General features: G+C 35.7%; 1 protein-coding gene across 2 annotated transcripts; it reads left to right on the top strand.

Moving 5' to 3' along the window:
* LOC136029435 (multiple coagulation factor deficiency protein 2 homolog) lies at positions 1–27,368 on the top strand. 2 transcript variants are annotated; one of them, XM_065707822.1, is made up of 5 exons: positions 1–151; positions 6,567–6,671; positions 13,404–13,490; positions 18,191–18,360; positions 27,231–27,368. In XM_065707822.1, the coding sequence occupies exons 1-5, from the start codon at positions 30–32 to the stop codon at positions 27,332–27,334; spliced, it is 588 nt and encodes a 195-aa protein (XP_065563894.1). In that variant the 5' UTR covers positions 1–29; the 3' UTR covers positions 27,335–27,368. The 2 variants fall into 2 exon arrangements, with proteins under 2 accessions (XP_065563894.1, XP_065563895.1); XM_065707823.1 differs by having other exon boundaries at positions 18,191–18,364.

The following is a 27,368-nucleotide window of genomic DNA, read 5'->3' as shown; positions in this document are numbered from 1 at the left end:
TCTTTATTGCTTAAAATTAAATAGTTTAAATGCAGAAAGGAGAAATGATTTCCACGAAAACTATAATTTTATTCGTGACTTTGCAGAGCGTATCCTATGGACATGGACCAGGGTTTGGATATGGATCCCATTCACACATGAAAAACCCAGGGTAAAAACTAATCACAAATTTTTCTTTATTTATATCACTCAATTTTACTTAAAGCAAACCTTCCTATTAGTTAGAATTTGGTATATTTTTTGGGTTATAGGAACGTATCCTCAATTTTTGAAGTAACCATCTGCATATTTCATTACTTGTCCGTGAATGACCCCTAGAGACTCAAAATCGGACTTGACATGCCTAGTCTATGCTATCTACCATGGTGCTTCTTCCAACAGAGCAGGAGAATTTACCGTTGCCAGTCGTTTTATTCATTTTAACTGGTAATAGTTGTTTTATAGGGTCTGTTGCTACAATGCTAGCTTATTACATAAAGTGGTAGAACTTGAGCAAACATTGCATCGATGGTTACAACAAATCATCAACGTTTTTGGCTGGAAATATTGCCTGTTTTTAAGATCATAGGCATCAGGTGACACTTGCCAAGCGTGGTACGAAGTAACATGCATGGTGTGATGTATGATATGCTTGTCACGAAGAGACGTGGTGCAGCTGCGCTACACTAAGCGTGACAGAATAAGTGACACTCCAAGATGTAAGAAAGTCAATAGATAGCCCTACATAGCACAATTTTTTTGTCCTACTTTTGACCTGGGGGTCAATGCATTCATCTCACCAGATCCTTTAAGACAGAGGGTAGGGCATTAAATGGGACCTGTATTTCCCCCAATAGGTATCTGTCCCCAAAATTCCCATAGAAAATAATTATTACATAAAGTGGTAGAACTTGAGCAAACATTGCATTGATGGTTACAAGAATCTTAAACGTTTTTTGGCTGGAAATATTGCTTGTTTTTAAGGATCAAAATTTTGAGATTGCCATTTGGTTCACCCTGGTCGAAAAACCTAATAACTGTGTCTTTGGGGACGACTTACTCCCCCACAGTCCCCGTGGGAGGGGCTGCAAGTTACAAACTTTGACCGTTGTTTACGTGTACTAATGGCTATTGGGAAGTGTACAGACGTATTAAGGGGAATTTTTTTGGTTAGGGGGGAATTTGTCGCGGGGGAAGAGAATTTCAATGAAGGGGGCGCAGGACTTTCTAGCATTATTGAAATAAACAAGGAAAAAATAAATATAAAAAGTTTTTTCAAATGAAAGTAAGGAGCAGAATTAAAACTTAAAACGAACAGAAATTATTACGCATATGAGGGGTTCACCTCCTCGTAATACCTCGCTCTTTACGCTAAAGTATTTTTAGTAATTTCAACTATTTATTCTACGGCCTTTGTGGTTCAGTGGTCATTCTTAAGGAATTGGGACAAAATTCAAGTTTTAGTGTAAAGAGCGAGGTATTGACGAGGGGGTGAACCCCCTCATATACGTAATAAAAACATACAATAATAGAAGTTGGTTACGTAAGTTAATTCGTAAATTACGTATATTTTTTATTAATGAAAACGTTCGTAAAAAATTAAAAGTTCTCGTTGCCTTTTTATGTAATTAAATAAAAAAAACGAGTTTTTTTAACTGAAAGTAAGGAGCGACATTAAAACTTAAAACGCACAGAAATTACTTCGTATATGAAAGAGGCTGCTTCCTCATCAACGCCCCGCTCTTTACGCTAAAGTTTTTTACTGTTTTAGAAAGAAGAATTGAGAGAAAGAGTCAAACTTTAGCGTAAAGAGCGGGGCGTTGATGAGGAAGCAGCCTCTTTCATATACGAAGTAATTTCTGTGCGTTTTAAGTTTTAATGTCGCTCCTTACTTTCAGTTAAAAAAACTCGTTTTTTTTATTTAATTTCTGAACGTTTTTGAATCAATGCATGTTTTGATTTTGGCTCTCCGCAGAGGAATAATCAAAACGAAATTTGCATATTTTTTGGGGGGGGGCTAAATGGCTTTCTCATAATTTTGATCGAATGATTTTGAGAAAAAAAGAGGGGGGGCGAAGCCTAGTTGCCCTCCGATTTTTTGGTTAATTAAAAAGGCAACTAGAACTTTTAATTTTTTACGAATCTTTTTATTGGTAAAAGATTTACGTAACTTATAAATTAGCTTACGTAAAGAACTTTTGTATTCTCATGTTTTTATTACATATATGAGGGGATTCGCCCCATCGTCAGTACCTCGCTCTTTACACTAAAGCTTAAATTTTATCCTAATTCATTAAGAATGACCCCCTGAATCACAAAAGCCGTAGAATAAGTAGTTGAAATTACCGAAAATACTTTAGCGTAAAGAGCGAGGTATTAGAAGGAGGTGAGCCCCTCATATGGGTAATAATTTCTGTTTGTTTTAAGTTTTATTGCTGTTCCTTACTTCCAGCTGAAAAAGCTTTTTCACTTTTATTTTTTAATTGTTTTTTTTTTTAAATAATGCTAGTAAAGCCTGCTCTCCCTTCATGGAAATTTTCTTCTCCCATTACAAATTCTCGAAGGAAAGTTCTCCCAGCATATCCCCCTCTTCTCAACCCCTCCCCCAAACCAAAAAAATCCTCCTGAAGACGCCTGTATACTTCCCAATAACCATTACTATATGTAAGCACAGGTCAAAGTTTGTAACTTGTTGCCCCTCCCACGGGGACTGTGGGGGAGTAAGTCGTCCCCAAAGACATAGTTATAAGGTTTTTCGACTACGCTGAATAAAATGGCTATCTCAGAATTTTGATCCGTTGACTTTGGGAAAATAATTAGCGTGGGAGGGGGCCTAGGTGCCCTCCAATTTTTTTGGTCACTTAAAAAGGGCACTAGAACTTTTCATTTCCGTTAGAATGAGCCCTCTTGCAACATTCTAGGACAACTGGGTCGATACGATCACCCCTGGGGAAAAAAAAACAAACAAAAAAACAAAAAACACGCATCCGTGATCTGCCTTCTGGCAAAAAATGCAAAATTCCACATTTTTGTAGATAGGAGCTCGAAACTTCTACAATAGGGTTCTCTGATACGCTGAATCTGATGGCGTGATTTTCGTTAAGATTCTATGACTTTTAGGGGGCGTTTCCCCCTATTTTCTAAAATAACGCAAATTTTCTCAGGCTCGTAACTTTTGATGGGTAAGACTAAACTTGATGAAACTTATATATTTAAAACCAGCATTGAAATGCGATTCTTTTGATATAGCTATTGGTATCAAAATTCCATTTTTTAGAGTTTTGGTTACTATTGAGCCGGGTCGCTCCTTACTACAGTTCGTTACCACGAACTGTTTGATAAAAACATTGGAGGGCAGCTTGGCCTCCTCCCCCGCTTCTTTTTTCTCAAAATATTCCGATTAAAACTATGAGAAAGCCATTTAGCCAAAAAAAATTAGTATGCGAATTTCGTTTTCATTATTCATGCGCGCAGAGCAAAGATCAAAACTTGCATTAATTCAAAAAGGTTTAGAAATTAAATAAAAAAACAAGAAAAACTTAAAACGAACAGAAATTACTCCGTATATGAAAGGGGTTTTTCCTCCTTAACCCCTCGCTCTTTACGCTAAAGTTTTTTACTGCTTTAAAAAGTAGAGTTAAGAGAAAGAGTCAAATTTTAGCGTAAAGAGCGGGGGGTTAAGGAGGAAAAGCCCTTTCATATACGGAATAATTTCTGTTCGTTTTAAGTTTTAATGTCGCTCCTTACTTTCAGTTAGAAAAACTTGTTTTTTATTTAATTGGGACAAAGATCAAACTTGAAAGTAAACAACAAGATACTTAAAAACCTTTTTTGATTATTTTCTAATCGTTTTTGAAATAAAGCCAGGAAATTTGGCTCCCCTCCATGGAAAATTACTTTGTTTCATGGAAAATTCCTCCAAGCAAAGTTCCTCCCAAATAAAACACCCCACCCTTATGCCATCCTCGCTGAAAACTCTTCCTGGAAAATTTTTGCGGACGATTCCATATTAAAATTCTCCTTGATACATTATCATTAAAAAAAAACTTTAATTTCTGGTCGTTTTTAAAATCATTCTGGAAATCCCCTCCTCCGTAGCCTTAGAAATTCCCCTACTCCCTGTGAAAAGTTTGTCCAACGAAAATTCCCGCAAAATTCTCCCAAGAAAATTTACTCCGCAGAAAATTTCACCCCTCCCCCCTGAAAAACCCTCCAGACAATCCCAATCCGGCTGAAAATTTTCGCAGAACATATCCACATGTAAAATCGAGTCGGTTAAAACAAGATAAGACAAAGAAAAATAATTTCACATAGGAATCCTGGCAAACTTCCCAAGTGTGAAATTTCCCCTGAAAAGTTTACCCCTGAAAACTTCTAACTAAGTTTTTATTTATGCAGGGCAGAAAGGGCTATCTCAAAATTTTGATCGGACAACTTTGGGGAAGAAAGGAGTGGGAAGGAAGCTAGCTGCAGCCCAATCATTTTGGCCACTTAAAATGGGCACTCTTTTTAAGTCCACCCTTTATTTGATAAATAAACGAAAACCCATGAGATATCTACTGGCATAAAATGCAAAATTCCACATTTTGTATGTAGGAGCTGAAAAACCTCTACAGTAGGGTTCTCTGATCGGATGAGTCTAATGGTGTGATTTTCATTAAGAATACAAAACCTCACTCTTTCCACCGAAGTTTGACTGTTTTCTCAACTCTTTAATAGCTAAAACAAGAAGGCCAGTGAAATGGAAAAAAAAAATACTTTTTTACATTAATTCCGAAGAGTGACAAACTTTCGTGTAGCAAATGAGGGGTAGAAGGTGGGGTAGCCCTTATTATATACGGAATAATTTCTGTTCATTTTAAGTTTTAATGTTAATCTTAACTTTGGTTTGGAGAAAATTGTTGTTAAAATTTAATTTGTGAATGATTTCCTTTGCGCAAATGAGGGCTTAAAATTCCCTCCTCTGTGGAAAATTCCCCCTAGCAATAAAATTCCTCCCAAGAAAAAATCCTTGTGGAGAAATCTCCCCCTCCACAGTTAATTCCCTCTCCAATGAATCCCTCGTAAAATTTTTCCCAGACAATTCCCCCGTGGGCAAATATCCCACATACATAATTGGCCTGCCAAAAGAAAAAATCAGATAAATGAAAAGAATTCGTGTTTGAATTTAATGATCCATTTACAGCTAGACAAATGAGGGATTTTCAAAAATCTATCAAAACATTATTTTTTTGAAGGATACCATTAAACTACCACGATAGATGATGAATAATTTGATTTGAGTGACTGCCGCCTATAGCAAAAACCCAACTCCTTGTAGTTTTGGTGGTGTTACACAAAGTATCCCTCAAAGACATTTTACGGCAGTTTTAGTGATGACATAGCTTCCTTTTCTTATTTTAAAATATGAGAAGCGTAATACTGAAGATTTGGCCTCAGAAACCTCCTAAATAGGTCTGAAGATCAATGTGAGCAAAACCAAATTGATGTCGAATGAAGTTATCACTTTGCTTGCGGCGGGTCTGAAATTTGCGCAAGGAGAAGTGGAGGAAGTTATTGAATTCAAGTACCTGGGTAGCACTGTGTCTCAAGTCAGCAGTTATGATAGAGATAGGGACTGATATTGAATATACAGTCTTCTATCAATTAAATAACATTTTAAGATGTAGCAAGTACTCCCTAAAACTGAAGCTGCGCCTATTCAACAACAAGTTAGTTTTTATATTTATAAATGGATAACGAATTTCAGAGTCTGATTAAAGCTGTTGAGAAATGATTGTTTCGATTCTAGAACAGGTGGCTGCAAAGAATATTTTGATGATTTCGATTGTTGATGCACCTAACACCCAGATTTATCACTAAGCTACCACAAAAACTGACGAAGTCAGACTAAAGAAGGATACGAAACTGGGTTTACGTGGCTCAAATGAAACAGGGACGGATTCCCTACGATGTGTATCCTGGACTTCATCGGACCTTTGAAGTATAGGCAATGGACCAGAATTGCTTGTTCCCCTTAAATTAAGGCAAGAGTCCTATGTTAATCCTTCAACGAGTTGCGGTTGTTAGCTTAAGATCATCTGAGACAGATATAAACCCTTGCTTTTCTATTCCCTACTAGGTGTAGAGTTCACTAGGTCTAAGTAAGTCAGTGAAACACCTCAAAGTTTAGTATTTTACGTATTGGCGTAAGTCTTCTGAGACCACTTCATAAAGTTTTCAAGATTTTTACGATGCTTTTATAATATCATAGACCATTCATTAGTATAATAGTTTTGAAATGATTTGAGCTTTGCTATAAAGAATAAATTATCGGGGTGACATTCTTAATAATTCAGATTTTTCGTTGATTTTTCAGTTTTTGAGAACTGAATTTTTATGATTCTATCGGCAATAACTGAGCCGACACCCTCTTGAAAGTGCTGTTTTCTCTTTACGCAAGTATCAAAATGCTATGCACCTACTTATTGGCATTTCTGGGAAGGGATTTACACTCTGGTGGGGTTTTGAATTATTTCAACTGTGACTGACTTATTGCCTACCCAAATAATAGTTCATTCTTACTAAGGATATTCATGTCTTTCCAGACAGTCAGTGACAATGAAGCCCCATGAACATTATCGACCGAATGCTGAAGCTGGAAATATTCCTGGGAAGATAACTCGTGACACCAAACTTGTCCATGACGAAGAGTAAGTGATAATAGTTTTATCGTTTATTTTTATTGCTCAAATTCTTTTTGTTACAAAGACAAAAGGTTTTGCCAACATTAATACTAGGCTATTTACATAAATCATTGAACTTGGCTCGCAAGTTCAATATTCATTTGAGACTGCCTATCTATAGTCTATTGATTCACGACGAATCTTGAATTTGGTTTTCTGTCATCGGGCAAAGCCTTAATGATTTTAATTTCGAAGTTCAGCAGTAGTTGGGGTTAAACCCTGGTTCCCATTTTTCTAAGCAGAGATTTATCCACTGTACATATAAAGCTAAAATCGGTGCTTTAGTAAGGATCTAATGGATCTTCCCAGGTCAGTTCTCCATGGATGTAAAGTTGTGCAGTAACTTGCTAATTTCGGAATGTAAGAAATTTCAAGATATTTAGAGTCAGTATTACTGATTGCTAATTTTGCAGTTCAGAAAAAACATTTAAGTTACATGTAGACATATATAATTTGTCATTTGTACAAGGAGTTTTTCCCGATTTGTTGAAAAAAGCTAATTTTATAGCACTACATAAAGGCGGAATTACTAGTGATCCTTCAAATTATAGAGGTATATGACTTTTATCGGTGTTTAGTAAAATTTTGGAAAAGATAGTGAACAGTCAGCTCCATAATTATTTAATTGGTAAAAACATTTTCATCCTTCTCAGTTTGGTTTCATTAAAGGGAAATCAACGGAGTTGGCAATTCATCAATTTCTGCTTGAGATAAGTGTTTCAATCGATAGTGATCAGTGTGTTTTTGCGGTATTTCTTGATGTCGCCAAGGCCTTTGACACAGTCAACCATCGTCTGTTGTTAATGAAACTCCAAAAATATGGTTTTGCTTCAAAATCCCTAAATTTTTCTAAAACTCATCTTATGGGTAAAAAACTTGAATGTCATGATAGAATTAATGGTATGCGTTCGGAGAGTTTTTTGGTAAGCTTTGGGGTACCTCAGGGGTCTGACCTTGGACCAACCTTATTCCTTCTATTTCTAAATGATTTGCCCGAGGTATTACCAATTTGTAAAATTGTAATGTTTGCAGATGATGTTGTTAGTTTTGCATCCCATGCTGATATATCCATACTTTTTCATAGTCTTTATAACACAGTTTTACCTGCAGGGGATTGGTATGCCAGAAATTTACTTTCGTTAATTGAGGTGAAATGTCAATATATGTTGTTTTCTCGATCTAGTTCTCAGAAAACAGAACAGTTTTCTCTTTGTATAAATGATAGGGTACTAAAACCTATTGATCAATTTAAATATCATGGATTATTTTGGATGAAAATCTGTCTTTCCCCGAACATGTGAAAACAATGTTTCTAAAAATCATGCAAAATATCGACATTCTTTCTCGTTTACGCCATTTTTTTCCAAGGGATATTTTAAAGAAAATATATTTTTCTTTTGTTAATCTATATTTTCTTTATTGCGTTTCTGTTTGGGCATCAATTTTTCCCTCAACTTTTAAACCTCTTCAAATTCTACAAAATAAAGCCCTTAGATTAACTTTTAATATTAATAATAGATCCTCAGTTAGCCATCCTTATGGATCTTCTGATTTCTTCTCTGTTCATCAACATCATTTTATTGCCATTTCTAATATTTGCTAAAATTATGTTTTCGGACAACTTTCATTAAATTTCCCGAGCTATGAGAAATTGTAATGATAGAAACCAATTTCTTAGGTTATTAAGAAATAATGTTGCTGGTTTACCATAATATTTTCTGTTGTGAGTGCTGAACTTTGGTTTCCGTAAGAAGTGCGCATTAGTTTAAGTTGAAGTAATGGCGTTTTTTTTTTCCTTTGGCTTATGTTTTTTTTTGTGATATACCATGCGCTTAAGTATGCCATTAGGCCTTTGTGCTGTTTGTTTATATGGTTTAATTCTTGTTATAAATAAACATGTATCTATCTATCTATCTATCTGTTCTTCAAAGCTATTCTTATTGTTGCATTTTCACTGCATTCACAATCTGATAGTAATACCTAGGTAAGCGAGAGTATCCATTTAATCAATTATTATTATTCAAGATTAATTTTTTTTTTACCCTCATGCGCTCTTAATCTAAGAAATATAGTATTCTTAACATTAATTTTAAAGTTGTTGTTCCACCTTTGCATATATGCTTGTGAAAAAAGACTAGATTCAAAACAGATTAAAATGTTTTGGAAGAAAGACTGAAGTTTTGAAGAACATAACTATTAATATGATTAACATGACTGAGCTATTAACATGACTGTATATACTATTTAATTTTTAGTTTCAAAGTTGAATTTCAACTTGTCACGACATTTCCAGAACTGCTCGATTATCTGAACTGTCTGCATAAATATTTAGATATGAGAAAAGCTTAAAAAATAATCTTAGTAAAAGGAGGAAGGGGGAACGCGAAACAAATTTGAACCTCCAAATAGACCAAAAGTTCTTTTTTCAGTAAAAGAATAATGTCCTAAGAGAAAGAACCCCTCCCCCCTCCCCCGAACTAATACCACCACAAGCACATACAAGAAAAAAGTGTATGTACTTACATACAAGAATAAGGTCAGGGATGTACATTTTTGCTCATCACCAAATAACCAGGACAGAATATCCATGGAACAGCCGAGAATGGACTGAACTACGATTAATAATTACAATTTTAAAACAAAGGAAATATATATAGAAAGAAAAATCAATAGAAAGGCAATAGTGACAACCGCACGTGGTAAATTTGAAAATTTCTCGTTTACTAGTGACTTTTGTGTCCTAAATGACTAAGCCTGGCGTCAGTACATAGAATAGACTAAATTGAACATTCGTTTTTGAAACTCTTGATCATCTATAAGACCACAGCCCAAATTTATTTCAGGCAGGGTTGCAAGATTATGGCTATTAGATAGCGATTTACTTGTTCTGAAAATGAGTTCAAAAAGGGTTTGGCAGTCCCCGATAAAAGGGGTAGATGATTCTTTTTGTCGCAATGCAAAGCTTTCGACAAAAGTTAATGGATGATTCGGCAGAACTTCTGTGTGATGGCTGTGAAAAACGGTTTTGTATTGACTGTATAGAAATGAGCGAGCCAGAATACCAGCTTTAAACAAATATGAGTTGGCGATTGGATTCAGTTTGGAGGTGTCCAATTTACAAACAGAAAAGGCCAAACGACGAAGCTGTTACTGCAAGGGAGATTAGAGAAATTCTACGCACTGAGATGAGCAGCTTGTTCGCTCAATCGAAAGAAGAATTAAAGTTCGAATTAAAGTAGGAACTAGGTCCTATCATTCAAAAAATTTTGAACCTTGAAGTTGGAATAAAAAAAAATGCTCTATGGATAATGTCAAGCTTGTAGTGGTTAAAACAGCTAAACAAGAATTACAAAATCTCAGTGAAAATATTTCTGCTGACATTACAACAAAGCTTGAGGCAAGTGCTTCGCCATCTAGTAAAATATCTCAGTGCTTGTCAGATATTATTCACAAACAGAAATATCTGATCGTTCTTGGTGTTGCAGAAAATATAAAATATTTCGAGATTGCTCCTTTAGGTGCAGTTTTTCTGTGAGGCTTGGAAAACCGCAAGAGAATAAAGTTATTTTAAGATCCCCAGTAGAACGTGATGCGGCTTGTCATTTTCTCCTATTGAACATGAAATTACTTCTAGCTCGGCGTCCTCCGTTCGGGATGTCTCATGACCGTACCAGTGTAGAACTTGCTGAGAAAGACTTGCGATGGATTGAAAATACAACTCGAGGAAAGATATCGGCCGGTGAAAAGGATTGGAAAATATGTCGTGGCGGTAATGGATCAGAACTTGTGAAGTTGGCTCATTTTTGTCCCCCATGGGAAAGACAAGTTTAAAATTGATGAGTTAAGTGTTTTGTTTACTAATGCTGACTGTTTATGCAACAAGTTCGATGAGTTTAATACGAAATTTCTGAGAGAAATCCGGATATTATATTATCATGGAAGCTTTACAAAAGAACTGCAGTGATCCATCTGTTTACCATTTGCCCTTAAACGGTTATTCCCTTGAAGTTAATGTGAGAGCAAAGAGAGGGATTTTTGTGTGCACATCTCGTTCACTATCATTCAGCATAGTGCAGGATTTTCAGTCTTCTGATTTAACTGAGTCTATTTGTCTTGATGTACATGTTACTGGCCCTAGAAAAATAATTCGTTTGGTTGCGTTTTATAGAAGTCCATCGTTAAATGATGTGTTCGACTCTTATGAGTGTTTTAGTGAGTTGTCTAAAAATAGTTGTCAAGTCCTAGTAGTTGATGTTTTGAATCTGCCAAAGTTAGATTGGCAATATCTTTGCTCGAGCTTTCAAGAATAGCAAAGTTTTCTATCTGCTGTTGTTGAAAATCATTTTTTTTCAGCATGTGATAGAGCCAACAAGTTTAAGATCTGATTAGACTCCCTCAACATTAGACCTAGTTTCTCTAAGTCGAGTGATTTTGCATCAAACATTAATTGTTGCCCGCCGTCAGGAAAAAGCGATCACGTTGTTTTAGAAATTGGCTTAAGAAAATATATTCCAGAAGTTAAATCGACCTAGATACGGTATGATTATACGGAAGCTGATTATGACGTACTTAAGAAATTTATTATTGATTTAAATTTATGTGATAAGTTTAGGAAACCTTATCTATCGCTAGATATGATTTTCAATATTTTGCCCAAAGCAATATCACAAAGACGTGAACAATTGGTCCAAAAAAAATTTCTGCCCAAGTTTTAAAAACAGAATGAGGCTTTCTTAGCCGGTACCCAAGAAATAAAAGGAAAAAATGCAGCTTGGAGGAGTTTCATTGCTAATAGGACTGATGCGAATATGGAAACTTATAAAAGAGCTTGAAATTACGCGACCAGACTGTTACGTGAAAACAGATGGAAGCTTGAGTCAATTTTGATTAGAAATTCTGAAAAAAATCCTAAAATATTTCGGCGGTGTCTTGGTCGTTTTCAGGAGATAAGTCACCATCGTCCAGTGTTCCTAGGGAAGGTACCATTCTTATAGAAAAAGACGTTTGTAAAGTCAATCAGTTCAACTGTATTTTTAGTAGTAGTTTTGAAGTTTCCCAGACAGAGAGTTCGACAAAAAATGAGTTGGAATTTCGTATCAGGAATGTTTTAGCCAGTCGGAATGGAGTATCTGATGACCGTCTATTTTCAATTTCCGAGGACTTCTGTAAAAGCCAATCAGTTCAACTGTATTTTTAGTAGTAGTTTTGAAGTTTCCCAGACAGAGAGTTCGACAAAAAATGAGTTGGAATTTCGTATCAGGAATGTTTTAGCCAGTCGGAATGGAGTATCTGATGACCGTCTATTTTCAATTTCCGAGGACTTCTGTAAAAGCCAATCAGTTCAACTGTATTTTTAGTAGTAGTTTTGAAGTTTCCCAGACAGAGAGTTCGACAAAAAATGAGTTAGAATTTAGTATCAAGTATGGTTTAGCCAAGAACGTTGGATACAGTAAAAACCCAGATATTGGCGGTATTACGAATATAATGTTAAAAAATTTGGCATCAGTTAGCTGCTTGTCACACTGTTCAATCTGTCGTTTTCAGCTAGATCTCATCCAAGTACATGGAAAGAAGCTCTTTTGAAGCCACTATACAAGTCTGGTAGACGTGATTCTCTTCATATTTATGGACCAATTTCTATTATTGCAAAATTTTTCAGAATAATGGAAAACATATTGGTTAATCGTATACGGTTACATTATGAAGAAAATGTGCTATGGTCAGAGGCACAACATGCATACAGGCAGAAGCGTTCATGTAGTGCTCAACTATTAGGGGTCATAAAAGACTTCCAGCAGGTTGCTGACGAAGATAACCCATTTGATTGCATATATTTAGATTTCTCTACGGCTTTCGACAAAAGTTGCTTCAAAAACTCAAAAATTTTGTTGAGCGTTCACGTAGGTGGATTGAAAGTTTCATGATTGGTAGAAGTCAAGCTGTTGTTGTTTGTCAGGCAAAATCCTCAAGTATTTTATTTAGTAGCGGGGTTCCACAGGGTAGTTGCTTAGGTCCGATTTTATTCTCCATTATATATAAACGATCTACCGTCAGTAATAAGCAATTTTACAGTTAAAATTTTTGCAGATGATGTGAAGTTGTATAGGAAAGTTGGCTCGGTACAAGATGAAAAACTACTTCAGGGGGATATAGAAAAACTAATGAATGGTGCACGGTAAACTATATGATTTTAAACACTCTAATGCATGCTGTCATGCACAGTCTCCGTAGAAAGTTGGTTGGAAATTCGCATTCTCGCTATTTGATTGGAAGCACCAAGGTACCAGAAGTGAGGGCTATATGCTATCTTGGCATAGTATTTGATCCGTTATCAAAGTTTGATGAACATACGAATATTGTCTCGGGTAGAACACAGTTTACATTGTCTAGAATTAAAAGAGTAATTTTGAAGTTTAATGTGATTTTTCTTTTTAATTATACAAGTCAAAGGTTCACCCTATCCTTGAATATTGCTCTCTAGAATGCTATCCTATAAATAAAGATGATAGGAAGAAAATTCAATCAGTACAAAGATCTGCTACAAAGCTAATTTCCTACCTGAGGCATTTGTCGTATTCAAAACGTTCAGAAGCGTTAGGAATTCTGAGTCTTCACTTCCGTCGGAAGCGTTCTGATCTTCTCATATATTACTGATATATTGTGATATTGATGTGTCTGATATACTGTGCTTTGTTTTAGTCACCTACAAGAGGACTTAGCTGCCATGATGCCTGATGTGGACATTTCCAAACTTACTCCTGAGGAAAAAGATTTCTACTACTTTAAGTAAGTTCTTGTAATACCTACAATTTCCCGGTGATATATACAATAATGAATCCAGGAGGGGGGGGGGGGCTCACCAGGTTTTAACCGTCCTCTCTGGAATTTTGTCCGACTTGTTAAAACGTAACAAAATGCAAATAAACAAATTTGTGATGTCTGTGAAAAAAAATATTTGGCAACAAGTCTTACCTTATAGTTAAAATTGTTTGTCAAAATAATTTCAGAAGAAGTGAGAGATTTCAAGAATTAGTTTCCAATTCTATTAATAAATTATTAATATTAAAAAAAATAATAGTATATAGATTGGAAATTAGTAATAGGGAATACTAATAATAGTGAGTTGTGTGAATTCTAAATTTTAGTTCTTTTCAGGGACAACAATTTTTTATTCTTCTTTTTATTCTTCTTATTCTACTTAAGCTTATGGACTTTCAAACAGTTCGTGGTAACGAACTGTAGTAAGGAGCAACCCGGCTCAATAGTAACCGAAAATCTAAAAAATAGAATTTTGATACCAATAGTTACATCAAAAGAATTGCATTTTAATGCTGATTTTAAATATATAAGTTTCATCAAGATTAGTCTTCTTCATAAAAAGTTACGAGCCTGAGAAAATTTACCTCATGTTAGAAAATAGGGGGAAACACCTCTTAAAAGTCATACAATCTTAACGAAAATCAGACCGTCAGATTCAGCGTATAAGAGAACCATAATGTAGAAGTTTCAAGCTCCTATCGAAATGTGGAAGTTCGTATTGTTTTTTGCCAGAACACAGATTTGGGAACTGTACTGACGTTTTCAGGGGGATTTTTTTGGTTCGGCCTGGGGAAAAAACAACAACAAATAAATAAACACGCTTCCTTGACCTGTCTTCTGGCAAAAATACAAAATTCCACATTATTGTAGATGGGAGATTGAAACTTATGCAGTAGTGTTCTTTGATACGGTGAATCTGATGGTGTGATTTTCGTTAAGATTCCATGACTCTTAGGGAGTGTTTCCCAATATTTTCTAAAATAAGGCAAATTTTCTCAGGCTTGTAACTTTTGATGGGTAAGACTAAACTTGATGAAACTTCTGTATTTCAAATCAGAATTAAAATGTGATTGTTTGGATGTAGCTATTGGTATCAAATTTCCGTTTTTATAGTTTCGGTTACTATTGAGCCGGGTCGCTCCTTACTACGGTTCGTTGTCACGAACTGCTTGATTTATTGTCAAAAACAGATTGGTCTTGAAACATCTTTTGGGGTCATGCCCTCTTTGTGACAATTTCTTTAGATCGAACAATTTAGCATGTCGCATAACTTCACGGTATCGCTTAGTAACTATGATAGTAATAAAGAGTAGGAAATGAGGGATTTTCGTAAAATATATATTAAACTTTAAATACTAGTTCTTTTGGGGGTTTAACAAAAAACAGAATGAAGAGATAGAAATGCATAGAATAATTTTAAAACGAGGCTTTTAAGTATAGGTAATAAAGCATTAACTAACCACTGGTTCTATATAAAAATGGTGTTTTAATAAACAGTATCAACTTCGACGAAATCTCGAAAATTTACTAATCAAGATTTTACTTTTCATAACAATGTAGCGTATCTTTCAACTTTTTAAAGTTCTATACATTACTGTTAAGTTACAGAATTCACAATTTTATAAGACAAGTCTATCTCTGTATTTCCACAACCGCCATATCTATTTATTAAATAAAAAAAAATTTTTTTAACTGTTAACAATTTTAATTTCTGTTCGTTTTAAGTTTTGATATCGCTCCTTACTTGCAGTAAAAAAAATGTTTTTTATTTAATTTCTGAACGTTTTTTGAATTAATGCATGTTTTAATTTTGGCTCATCGCACAGTGAATAATTAAAACAAAATTTACACATTAATTTTTATGAGCTAGATGGCTTTCTCATAGTTTTGATTGGGCGACTTTGATAAAAAAAAGAGGTGAGGGAGCTAGTGCCCTCTAGTTTTTAATTACTTAAAAAGACAACTAGAACTTTTATTTATTTTACGAACGTTTTTATCAGTAATAAATAAATTACGAATGAACTTAAGCATAGAACTTCTATATTTGTATGTTTTTATTACTTATATGAGGGGATTCGCCCCTCGTCAATGCCTCGCTCTTTACACTAAAGCTTGAATTTTGTCCCAATTCTTTAAGAATGACCCCTGAATGGCAAAGGCCGTTGAATAAATAGTTGAAATTACTAGAAATACTTTAGCGTAAAGAACGAGGTATTGTGGAAAAGACGAACCCCCTTATATACGAAATAATCCTTACTTCTTACTTCCAGCTGAAAAACTCTTTTTTTTATTTATTTTCTCATTGTTTATTTAATAACTCTAGAAAATCCTGCAGCCCCTTCATGGAAATTATCTTCCCCCATAACAAATTCCTCCATGGAAGATCCTCACACGTAACCTCCTCCCCACGACCCACACACACCCTCCTCAACGCCAAAAATTCCCAATGAAAACATCTGTACACTTCCCAATAACCATTACTAACATATAAACAATGGTCAAGTTTGTATCATGCAGCCCCTCCCCCGGGGACTGTGGGAAATTTAAGTCATCCCGAAAGACATAATTATTAGGTTTTTCGCCTATGCTTAACAACATGGCTGACTTTGGGAAAAAATAAGCGTGGGAGGGGGCCTAGGTACCCTCTAATTTTTTGGTCACTTAAAAACAGCACTAGAAATTTTAATTTCCGTTAGAATGAGCCCTCTCACTACTTTCTATGACCACTGGGTCGATACAATCACCCCTGGAAAAAAAACAACAAGAAAAAACAAATAAACACGCACTCGTGATCTATCTTCTGGGAAAAAATACAAAATTCCATATTTTTGTGGATAGGAGTTTGAAAATTCTACAGTAGGGTTCACTGATACGCTGAATCTGATGGTGTGACTTTCGTTAATATTATTTGATTTTTAGGGGGTAGGACCACTTGGTCGACAAGATGACCCCTGGGAAAAGAAGAAACAAAAAAAAAAAAAAAAAACAAATAAACACGCTCCCGTGATCTGTCTTCTGGCAAAAAAAAAAATACAAAATTCCACATTTTTGTAGATAGGAGCTTGAAACTTCTACAGTAAGGTTATCTGATACGTTGAATCCGATGGTGTGATTTTCGTTAAGATTCTATGATTTTTAGGGGGTGGTGTACCTATTTTCCAAAATAAGGCAAATTTTCTCAGGATCGTAACTTTTGATGACAAAGACTAAATTTGATGAAACTTATATATTTAAAATCAGCATGAAAATCCAATTCTTTTGATGTATCTTTTAGCATCAAAATTCCGTTTTTCAGAGTTTGGTCTACTATTGAGCCGGGTAGCTCCTTACTACAGTTCGTTTCCACGAACTGTTTGATTGCATGATTGCATGGTCGATGTCCACCTCAATATTTTAATTAATGTTTATAATGGCTAGTCCTGTCATTGTAGAGTCCTATCAGTTTAGAGCTCTTCTGTGATATTTCCTCTTCTATTCATCCTAAAATATTCAAATAAAGACAAAATGTTCAGAAAAATATGAACTCTAATAAAGATGCATGTAGGTATTTGCCTCAAACTAAGTATATGAGTCGAAATACTCCTTAAAAAACAAATTATTATGTGTTGGTTATTTTTGTATTAGATAGGTACAGATTGGTAATTTAAATCCTCAGGGTTTCAAGCTGTGTTAGATTTCTAATTAATATTTTTAATCTTGAGATTTTCATTTATTCAATTCAAATTTTAAATCTCAGTATGTCTGTTGAGAACAAAAATAAAAATTGATTCAGATTTAGCATTAAGTAAGAGAATTATGTTTTCAGATTAACTCTTTTATTGACAGGTCGTATTGTTGCTTTTCTTTGGAGGGAGGGAATGACGGGAAGATTTTCTTAGGATTTGATGCTAATCCTTGTTGCCACGCCTGACAGAAAAGGTAGAATATTCGACGATTTAAATGTATTATAGAAATATAAATTTAAACTAGAACGGACTGTTAAATTTAAGGAACAAAGGCGATAAATTAAAAGCCTCAAAAGGTAGGCTACAGAGGAATGAAAATGTGAGATAGCTTCATTTTCTGTTTTGTTACAAGAAATTGACTTGTTCAGGAGATGAATATTATGGGTAAGATAATAGAATTTTACCGGATATTCCAAAATCTACTTGCCACAAGATAATTTATTTGCCACCACAGGATGGTGAAAAATATGCTCTAAGATGAAAGAAAAAATGAGACATTAAAAATTAGCTTAGCTAAATTAAATGCACACCTTGTAATTTCTTTAGATAGCTGCATGGATAGTGATATCCATGCATATACCAGTGGCTGGCTGATTTTGTATATTTTTTTCTTTTTTTACTCATGTCTTTTCATTTTTGTTTCTTTTTTGTATTTTCTTTTCTTTTTACACATCTCCTTGTTTCATCTCAGACTAGTGGCAATCATTAAACTTGTGCTGCGCAGAATAATCTTTGGAGCTTAAGACATGCTATCTATCTATCACTGTCAAATAAAAAAAAAAAAATGAAAACAAAGACTATCTGATGAACAGTAAAGTAGAGTGATCCCCAATACTCACCATCTACTCTTTTCCTAAAACAATTCGTTTATAACGTTACCTATTTCCAATTTGACTCGACTAAGAACACATAAAAGATCCCTTAGATCCCTCACTTTTTAAGATTACACGACTACGATGGAAATCTGAAACTTGATGGATTGGAGCTTTATTCAGCAATTAGCCACATACTTCCTGAGCCAGATTTTAAGCCACGGGATACAGAGGAAGAAAAGAACCGCAAACTTGAGGAAATTAGGAGGATTAACAACGCTAATATGCAAGTTTACGTTAGTAAGTACGAGCCATCATAATCAATACAATTCTAAATTATGCTAGCATTTATGACGTTAACAATATTATAAAAACAGTTTTCCAAAAATTTTTTGTATAGCTAATGTTCTAAAAAATATTCAATAATTTAAAAGCTGCGTTAAGGCCTAGCCAAAGTCCAAAAATTTAACTCCCTAGCCAATTCTTTTTCTTAGGCGGCGATTCGGTCAAATACAAAGGTATCAGTTTTCTTCGTCGCTTCAACTAAACAAACATAAGAAGTTTGAATTTAAGGGGTTTCTCACTCAAAATTACGATTAGGTGAAGGTTATCCTTAGCAATTCTTCTTGTAATTATTTATACAATATAATTTTTTATATGTCTATTAACCGGCAGTTTGATGTCTGCACGCTAATTATTGTCTAGACCCTGTTTAAACAGGTTACAACTAACTAATACTTAACTAAATCACTCCTGAACAATCCGAGTGGTTAGTCCTTTGGTGTAATTTATGCATTCTCACACACTCCGATTGCAGCTGGATCTAGTCTTTTGAGGGGAATTTTTGACTTCGGAACACAAATATGTGAGATATTTGAAGGGACTGCAGCCAGGAAGTATATAGTATAGAAATAAGTTTCTGATTGTTGAAAAGAAAATTTTTTGCTCTATTTTTTGATACCCCACAACGACCGTGTCAAGTATAACAATCTAGGATGCAAACCCTAAACAGGTTTTATAATTATTTTGGAATTATAAAAAAAATAATTGTCGGCTTTAAGATTTGATTAGATCAAAATATTCACCAGATTTCTTTATTTCTATTGACATAAAAACCGCCAAAATCACTAATTCACCAACGTCAAGCAAACTTCAAATGTTTAACATGGGAGGTATAAAGAGATTCCTTGAGAGTGCTTCCTGCCTTAAGAGTATAGAGATTATAATGATATATTTTAAACCCATCATAAACAGCAAGACTAGAGTGGAGTAGTAAATTACAAAAGGAAAAAAAGAGACCAAATAAAAAAAAAATCAACTATAACAAAATCATGGGATAACACCAAGAAATGGCCTAAAGTTTGAAATAAGAGGCTTGGACAACTCTTCATGATTGGACAACTCTTTTTTTGTATATGCGAAGTTACTGCTCGGATTCCCAAGAATCTTTCAGATATTTCTTATAGCGAGCTAAGGATATTCCAAAGTATATCCGGAATGGACACCTCAATCCTTAATCTTACAAATATTCCGAAAATAATATGCTTTTCACGAGAAAAATACCTTATTACTTTTTCTTCTCACTTTTAGTCCCCTCCAAGAATTTTTTTTTAGTTCAAGTCTTTTTAGATAAATTTATAAGGTTGCCCTTGTTAAATGGTTAACAAATAATTCTCTATAATAAAGTACTTTTTGATGACTCCGCGTACTAATACGTTATAAACTCGTCAAACCATTAAGTCATGGTTATCCAACGATGAAAATTCCTTCTCCATCATATCCGACTAACGTCTTTCGTTTTCACCGCATACCAAGGAAACAAGAAAGATTTTATGTCATTCTGCAACTTCACCCAACCTTAACCCAGAAAGTCCAGTCTTACTCTCAATCCCTCGGAACATTCAGTAAAATGGTTCATTTACAATGAAGAAAATAGTTATAGCATTTACACACTCAGGGTTGCGACACCTAGTCATCTATCACTGTTTTTAGTGGCTTTTTTTACTTATTATTCTGTTTTGCCTAATAATATTTTGTGAGTTTCTTCTAAAAAAGTAAACAATCTGTTGGTTCGTTTTTGACAATATTTATTACGTTTTTGAATCGCTAAAATATTTTAAAAATTCAAACGAATACCCAAACAAAACTCTGGTTCAGATTAAAATTTGTGTTAATGTTCTAGTTTTGAGTAGACAGTAAGCATAATCGTCAACACCGAAATTCTGTTTTTTTGTTTTTTGTTTTTTACTTACATACCCTACATCCGTTAGTTAATTCATGCAAGGAAATGGTTTAGCCACTTAAAAAGAGATGAGATAGAGCATAATATAATGCCGTATCGTCCATTCCTGATCGTGCCGCCTTTGCTTGGACTATCGTATTTAAGAGATCTGGACCATTGAGTAGGAGTTTTCAAGTATAAGGAGCCCCTGCTTTACCATATTTTTGGTGACTTGGTAACGAAAATTTAGTATTATAAAAAAGAGCGTGTCTGTCTGAAAATGATAGGAAAATAATTTAGTTCAAATTTGACGTTGAAGAAGCCACATTAAAATGGAATAAATGAATGGGAATATTCCAGAACCCTTGATGGTGCATAATCCATCAAATCTTTGCTTCGTTTGTTGTTTTTTTCTTCTTTTTCTCTTTCTTTTTACAAGGACAAGTAGCAAGCTTGTCCCCAGCCTGTTAGCAACTGGAACCAAAACCCCAGGCTTGTATTTTCATGCATATTAAGAATCCACTGTGCTATAACTGCGGTGACACTCATGAAATAATAAAAACAAAATCCAAAAAGTAATGCGTACAAATTTTGATAAGAAAGTTACACTAGGAGAGAGTAAAGTGTATTGTTTACCCACGCTAAGGTTACCAACGGGAGGAAAGACAAATGTTGTGAGTCTTCTTCTAATTTTTGTGACTCACCCGAGGGGTGGGGCCCTTGCAAAATTAGACCTGGAATTTCTTCAGCCAGAGCAACCACGGATTCTTTGTAGAAGACATAGATGATTCATTCTTATGATTTTACATTTACGGATCTTAGGAGTTGGAAGGGGTTTCAAGGGCTACTTATCTACGAACAATTGCTCCCTGTTTTCTTTCACCTCCATTATTCACTGTTTCTTCCCCAGTATGGAAAACAAAGTAAGGATCTCATCAATTCCCATCATATACACTACCGTCTTATATGAATTGCTTAGTGACTTTCCTGGGCACAAAAATTAGCAGGCAGCCGGCATCCCCCCGGAAGATTCTCCCATGTGAAAAATTTCTCAAAAGAAATCCATCCATGGAAAATTCCCCCATCGCAGAAAATTCTCCCGGAAAATCCTTCCCCGTGGAAAAATCCTCCCCTGACAATTCCCATGGAATATTCCCCCACACCCGCAATTGAGCAGTCACAGAGAAAGTATAATACAAGTACCTAAAAATTTCGATGAGACGTCCTAATTGGTAACAAAAAGACCAGATATCAAAACCAGTTCACACCATAGGAGCAAGTTGGTTTTCAATCACTTTTGAGCAAAAAAAAAGTACCAGAACTCTCAATTTACGATCAAATGAGCATCCTCCGTAGTTTCTACGGCGATAGGGGATAAGTGAGGACGAGGAAGAGGTAACCTGCCACATCTTCGGAATAAATGTTGCTCATTTTATATATTAGTTTCTACCTTAAGCCTGTTCTTAGAGCTAATATTGTATTTCAAACAGTTCGTGGTAACGAGCTCACAGTTCTCCGTTCTCTAAGCAGTTCTCTAAAGTTATTTACTATTTTAGTAGTAGAATTGAGAGAAATAGCCAACCTTTAGCGTAAAGAGCGGGAGGTTGAGGGAGGAACAGCCCCTTTCATACACGGAGTAATTTCTGTTCGTTTTAAGTTTTAATGTCACTCCTTACAATTTTTTTTTATTTAATTATATGAAGGCTCGATGAGAGTTAGGATGTTTTGCCATTAAGATGCATACTTTTAGGTTTTTCTTAACCTTCCTAACTACAAAACAATCAGAGAACTTCACTGTAGAGGTTTAAAGCTCTCATCTACAAATGTTTCGAATTGTTAATTTTTTATTGAAGAAAGATCATGGATGTTTGATCACTTCTTAAGTGTAAAAAGGACTAGATATTAAAAGCGGTTCTAGGACATGGACTGGCTAGTCTCCAATCACTTTCCGCTTAAAAAATGAGTATCCTTTAATGCATTTTCTCCGAAGTTTCTAAGACCACGAGGGAGGGGGGCTGAGGATGAAGAAGGACTAGCCCCCCTTCTGGACGGAATTAGTTCTGCTCGTTTTGGGGTTCGATTTTACTTTTTACTTTCATACAACCGTGTATATCAGGAATATTACCAGAAACAAAGAGGGATTATATGTCGATTTATACCTCCACCCTCCCCCTTCCTTAGAATCTACGTCTGTATTTAAGTGAAAGATCAACGAGAATTAGGATGCTTTGGTATTAAAACGCACCCTTAGAGACTTCTATCCCTCTCCTTGGCGACAAAACAATCAGAGAACCCTTCTGTACAGGTTTCAAGCTCTCATCTACAAATATTTCAAATTGTGTATTTTTTGCTAAGGAACGATCATGGAAAAAAAAAAACAACAATAAGGAAAAAGACAGGTAGTTTAGCTAAGACAATGAGATTTGTTGAAACCTTAAGAATATTTCAGCTCTATACCCAATAACCATTCTCAACAAACTACGCATAGAAATGAAATAGAACTTACAATAAAATGGGAGCTTTAAAACTAAAACCGAAAAATTATAACAGTCTGTTGTTCTTATGATGGAAAGGCCGCGTGATGGACGTTGTTATTTAAAGACCATGGATACGTGTTGTTTATCGTATTCTTTTTTTCACATGGAAGATTGTTTCGTACTAAGGAGGGCCACAAGATCAGGAGGGCTCATTCGAACAAAAATTATAAATTTAAGTAACCTTTTAAGCAACCGAACAGAATGCAGGGCAACTAGCCCTCCCCATTTCTGTTTTTTACCCACAGAAATCTGAGTGAAATTTTGATATTGCCATTTAGTTCATCATAATTAAAAGGTCTAGTAAATATGCCTCTGAGGATGACATGACCCCCCACAGCCGCTACAGAAAGGGCTGTTAATTTTCGCAATTTGTCCGCTCTCTACTGATGATATTTGCTATTGGGAAGCATACGGACATGTTTCACCGGGAATTTTCTGTAGGTGTGGGTATATCCCCCTCCTCCACAAAGAATAAAAACGAACAAAAAGAAAAAAATGTACGATTAAAGGATAAATATACCCGAAACGAAGTAAAGAGCCAATGACGCAGTAAGCTTCACGCTTTTGTAGTTAGTGAAAGGGGCAGTAGCCAAATTCTTGTTTGTTGTAATTTTTGTTCATTTTAAGCTTGATTCGTATATTCTATTTAAGCTTTTTTTTGTTTTTTCTTATTCCTATATTCACGGCACAAGGTACTTAAATAAATCTGATAGGCCGCTATACAGATACCTTATTTTAAAACCTGGGGGTTTTAAATGTCTATAGAAACTTCTTTTGAAGGAGTCAACAGAGGGATTGAGGGATATAACATCCTCAGTAAGATCGTTCCAGATAGAAGTGCAACGCCGATGAAGCTTTTCCTTAAGCACTCGGTTCTTGGTGTGTCCTCCTTTAGATAATTGGACCGAGCTGTGTGCCTTCACGTTTGCCTTGTCCGTTGGACAAAAGGGGGAACAATACAAGAAAGCTCGTTTGAGGGAGGCAAATTCATGTATTTGCAGAAAACAGTCATCGATGCTACATCAAACCTTTCATTTAGAGGTTGAAGCGAGTCATATGTAGAGGCGTAGCTTCCCCTGTTTACCCTATTCTGGATCTTTTGGAGTTGTCCTAAAAGCGTTTCCTGGGCACCAGCATATAGTGGGCGTTCATATTCAGCTGCTTCAGAACTTGTAAAGTGAGATAATCAGGCTGGATGAAAGAAGGTTTCATTACAGCGAAGGGTGACTCCTAGCTTTCTTGACCACGAGGTTCTCACCCGATCAAGGTGGTTATTCCAAGAGAGATCGGTTTAGAAATGAATCCTCGGTAGACGAAGCTCGTTGACCCTCTTTACAGCTTCATTTTTGACCAGAGCTAAGAGCTCATATGGCACTTGTGACGAGGCCGGAAGGGCCAAGAGCCAAGAGCTCATATGGTATGAGCTCTAGCAAAATTATAAGAATCAATAGATTGATTTAAAAGGAAAATCAGAGGCCTAATGCCGGTCGGGATTTAAAATAAGAGCTCTGAGTCACGAGGTCTTTCTAAATATCAAAATTCATTAAGATCCAATCACCCACTCGTAAGTTATAATTTAATTATACTCATTTTTTCTAATTTTGCCGCTCCCTTCAGCCCCCTAGAACGTCGTCCTAGCACGTCCAGAAGCACCAAACTCACCAAAGCCCTGTACCCCACCTCATAACTCCCCCAAAGAGAACGGATCCAGTACGGTTACCTCAATCACGTATTTCCTACATTTGCTTATTCTATTCACCAAGTTTCATCCCGATTTCTCCACTCTAAGCGTTTTCCCAGATTTCCGGTTTCCCCCTCGAACTCCCCCAAATGTCAACAAATCTGGTCGAGATTTGAAATAAGAACTCTTAGGCACGAGTTCCTTCTAAATGTCAAATTTCATTAAGATCTGATCACCTGTTCACCAGTTAAAACAACCTCAATTTTTCTAATTTTTCCAAATTAAAACACCCCAGCTCCCCCAAGGAGAACAGATCCGTCCCAGTCACGTATCTATAGCTTGTGCTTATTCTTCCTATCAAGTTTCATCCCGATCTCTCCAACCTTAAGCGTTTTCCAAGATTTCCGATTTCAAAGATTTCGATTTCCCCCATCCAGCCCTCTATGTCCCCAGATCCGATTTGAATTGAAAATGGAGCATCTGAGACATACAATCCTTCCATATATCAAGTTTCATTAAGATCCAATCACCCATTCGTAAGATAAAGATAACTCAATTTTCACGTTTTCCAAGAATTCTAGTTTCCCCCTCCAACTCCCCCTAATGTCACCAGATCTGGTCGGGATTAAGATGAAAGCTCTAAAGCACAAGATCCTTACCTTACCTTAAAGTAACAAGTTTCATTAAGATTTGCTCAACCGTTCGTAAGTTACAAATACCTCATTTTTCTAATCCTTCCGAACTAATCCCCCCCCCCACTTCAAAAAAGAGAGCGGATCCGGTCCAGTTATGTCAGTCACGTATCTTGGGCTTGTTTTTATTCTTCCCACCAAGTTTTATCCTGATTTCTCCGCTTTAAGTGTTTTCCAAGATTTCTGCCCCCCCCAAACTCCCCCCCCCCAATGATACCAGATCCGGCCGGGATTTAAAATAAGAGATCTGAGTTACGAGGTCCTTCTAAATATGAAATTTCATTAAGATCCGATCACTCCTTCGTAAGCTAAAAATGCCTCATTTTTCTAATTTTTCAGAATTAACCCTCCCCCCCAACTCCCCCAAACAGAGCAGATCCATTCCGGTTATGTCGATCACGTATCTAGGATTACTTTTTATTTTTCCCACCAAGTTTCATCTCGATCCCTCCACTCTAAGCGTTTTCCAAGATTTTAGGTTCCTCCCTCAATCTCCCTCCAATTATACTGGATCTGGTCAGGATTTAAAATAAGAGCTCTGAGAAACAATATCCTTCCAAACATCAAATTTCATTAAAATCCCATTACCCGTTCGTAAGTTAAAAATACTTTATTTTTTCTATTTTCTCGAATTAACCGGCCCCCACTCCCCCCAGATGGTCAAATCGGGAAAAAGACTATTTCTAATTTCATTTGGTCCGATCCCTGATACGCCTGACAAATTTCATCGTCCTATATTACCTGGAAGTGCCCAAAGTAGCAAAACCGAGACAAACCGACAGACGAACAGACCGACAGAATTTGCGATCGGTATATGTCACTTGGTTAATATCAAGCGCCATAAACATGAAAATGGGGTGTTTACGCGGCACTTTTGATCGGGTAATAAGAAGCTCCTTGGCTTTCTATGCGTTAAAGTTGGTCATCCATGTATGAGACCTCTTTCCGATTTTATAAAGATCTATCTGTAGGGAAAGGGAGGCTTATGCTGGTTCTTTGTGTTTTTGGATGGCTGAGTGGGTCGTTAATCTTGGGTTTTATTTATTCTTTAATTATAACAGATTTTGGTTCATTTTAATCTTGATTTGCATATTCAATTTAAGTTTTAGTCGTTTTAAGATTTATTTATTTATTTATGTTAGTACCTGTCGCATGTTTGTTCGCTATAATTGTTTATTTAACTTCTGGTCGTTTTGAGACTATTAGAGGCTCTTATTTCTGCTGATCTTAAGTATAATATAGTTTTTACTTTTCTTTCAAAAATACTTTTTCGGAAAGTTTTCTTTAATTAGTCTTAACAATGGGCAACTTGCATAACTTACAGTTCTTGTCTCTGGGGCTGGAAGAGGGGATTTCAACCCTGGAGGCATGGTTATTTAACCTTTGGACTGTTTTTTAACAAAATGATTATCTCAAAATTTTTATCGGACGTATTTAGGGAAAAAAGGGCTTATGGGGGGCTGGTTACCCCACTCAATTTTTGGCTCATAAAAAGGAGACTAGCCCTTTTTAATTCGCAATCAAATGAGCCCCCTACAAAGTTTATAAGACCACTCCTTCCATATCAATGTTCCTCTGGGAAATAAGAAGAAAGAATACTGCATTGAAGCTTTCGGTCTCATTACTTTAGGCGACACTTATAGCGTCGCCCCTGACTTAAACAAATGAGTAGAACTTTAGGTTTCTTTTCTAATGTACATCTGAAATCATCCAGGGAAAGTATGGGGGGAGGACTATTCAGGGGAGGAAATTTCTGGGAGAAAATTTTCCACTGGACGGATTTCCGTTGTGGGGAGGATTCTACAGGGGGATTTTCCAGGAGGAATTTTTTAAGAGGGAAACAACAATTACCAAATTAGGAACAGGCAGACCCGATTTTAGACAGCTTCACATATTTTGGGTACCTAAATTAGCAAGCTAATGAATAAACCAACCTTATATTCAAAGAAACCCGACCTATGTACCAAAGCACCAACATCAATTTTACTGCATTTTTGGTAATGTAGCAGAATATCATTAATTTTGTTTTCTAATTACAGGGATGATTGATAGTGTTCTTGAAGAAGATGACATTGACAAGGATGGATATTTAAGCTATAGCGAATATAAAGCAACACGAGATTCGACCAAAAGTAATAAATAGGGCTTATTTCAGAATTAAAATTTTACAATCCTTA

Source organism: Artemia franciscana, chromosome 7 (assembly GCF_032884065.1).
Source record: "Artemia franciscana chromosome 7, ASM3288406v1, whole genome shotgun sequence".
NCBI lineage: Eukaryota > Metazoa > Arthropoda > Branchiopoda > Anostraca > Artemiidae > Artemia > Artemia franciscana.
Note: the sequence above shows the minus strand (reverse complement) of the source record. Positions and strands in the feature narration are given on the sequence as shown.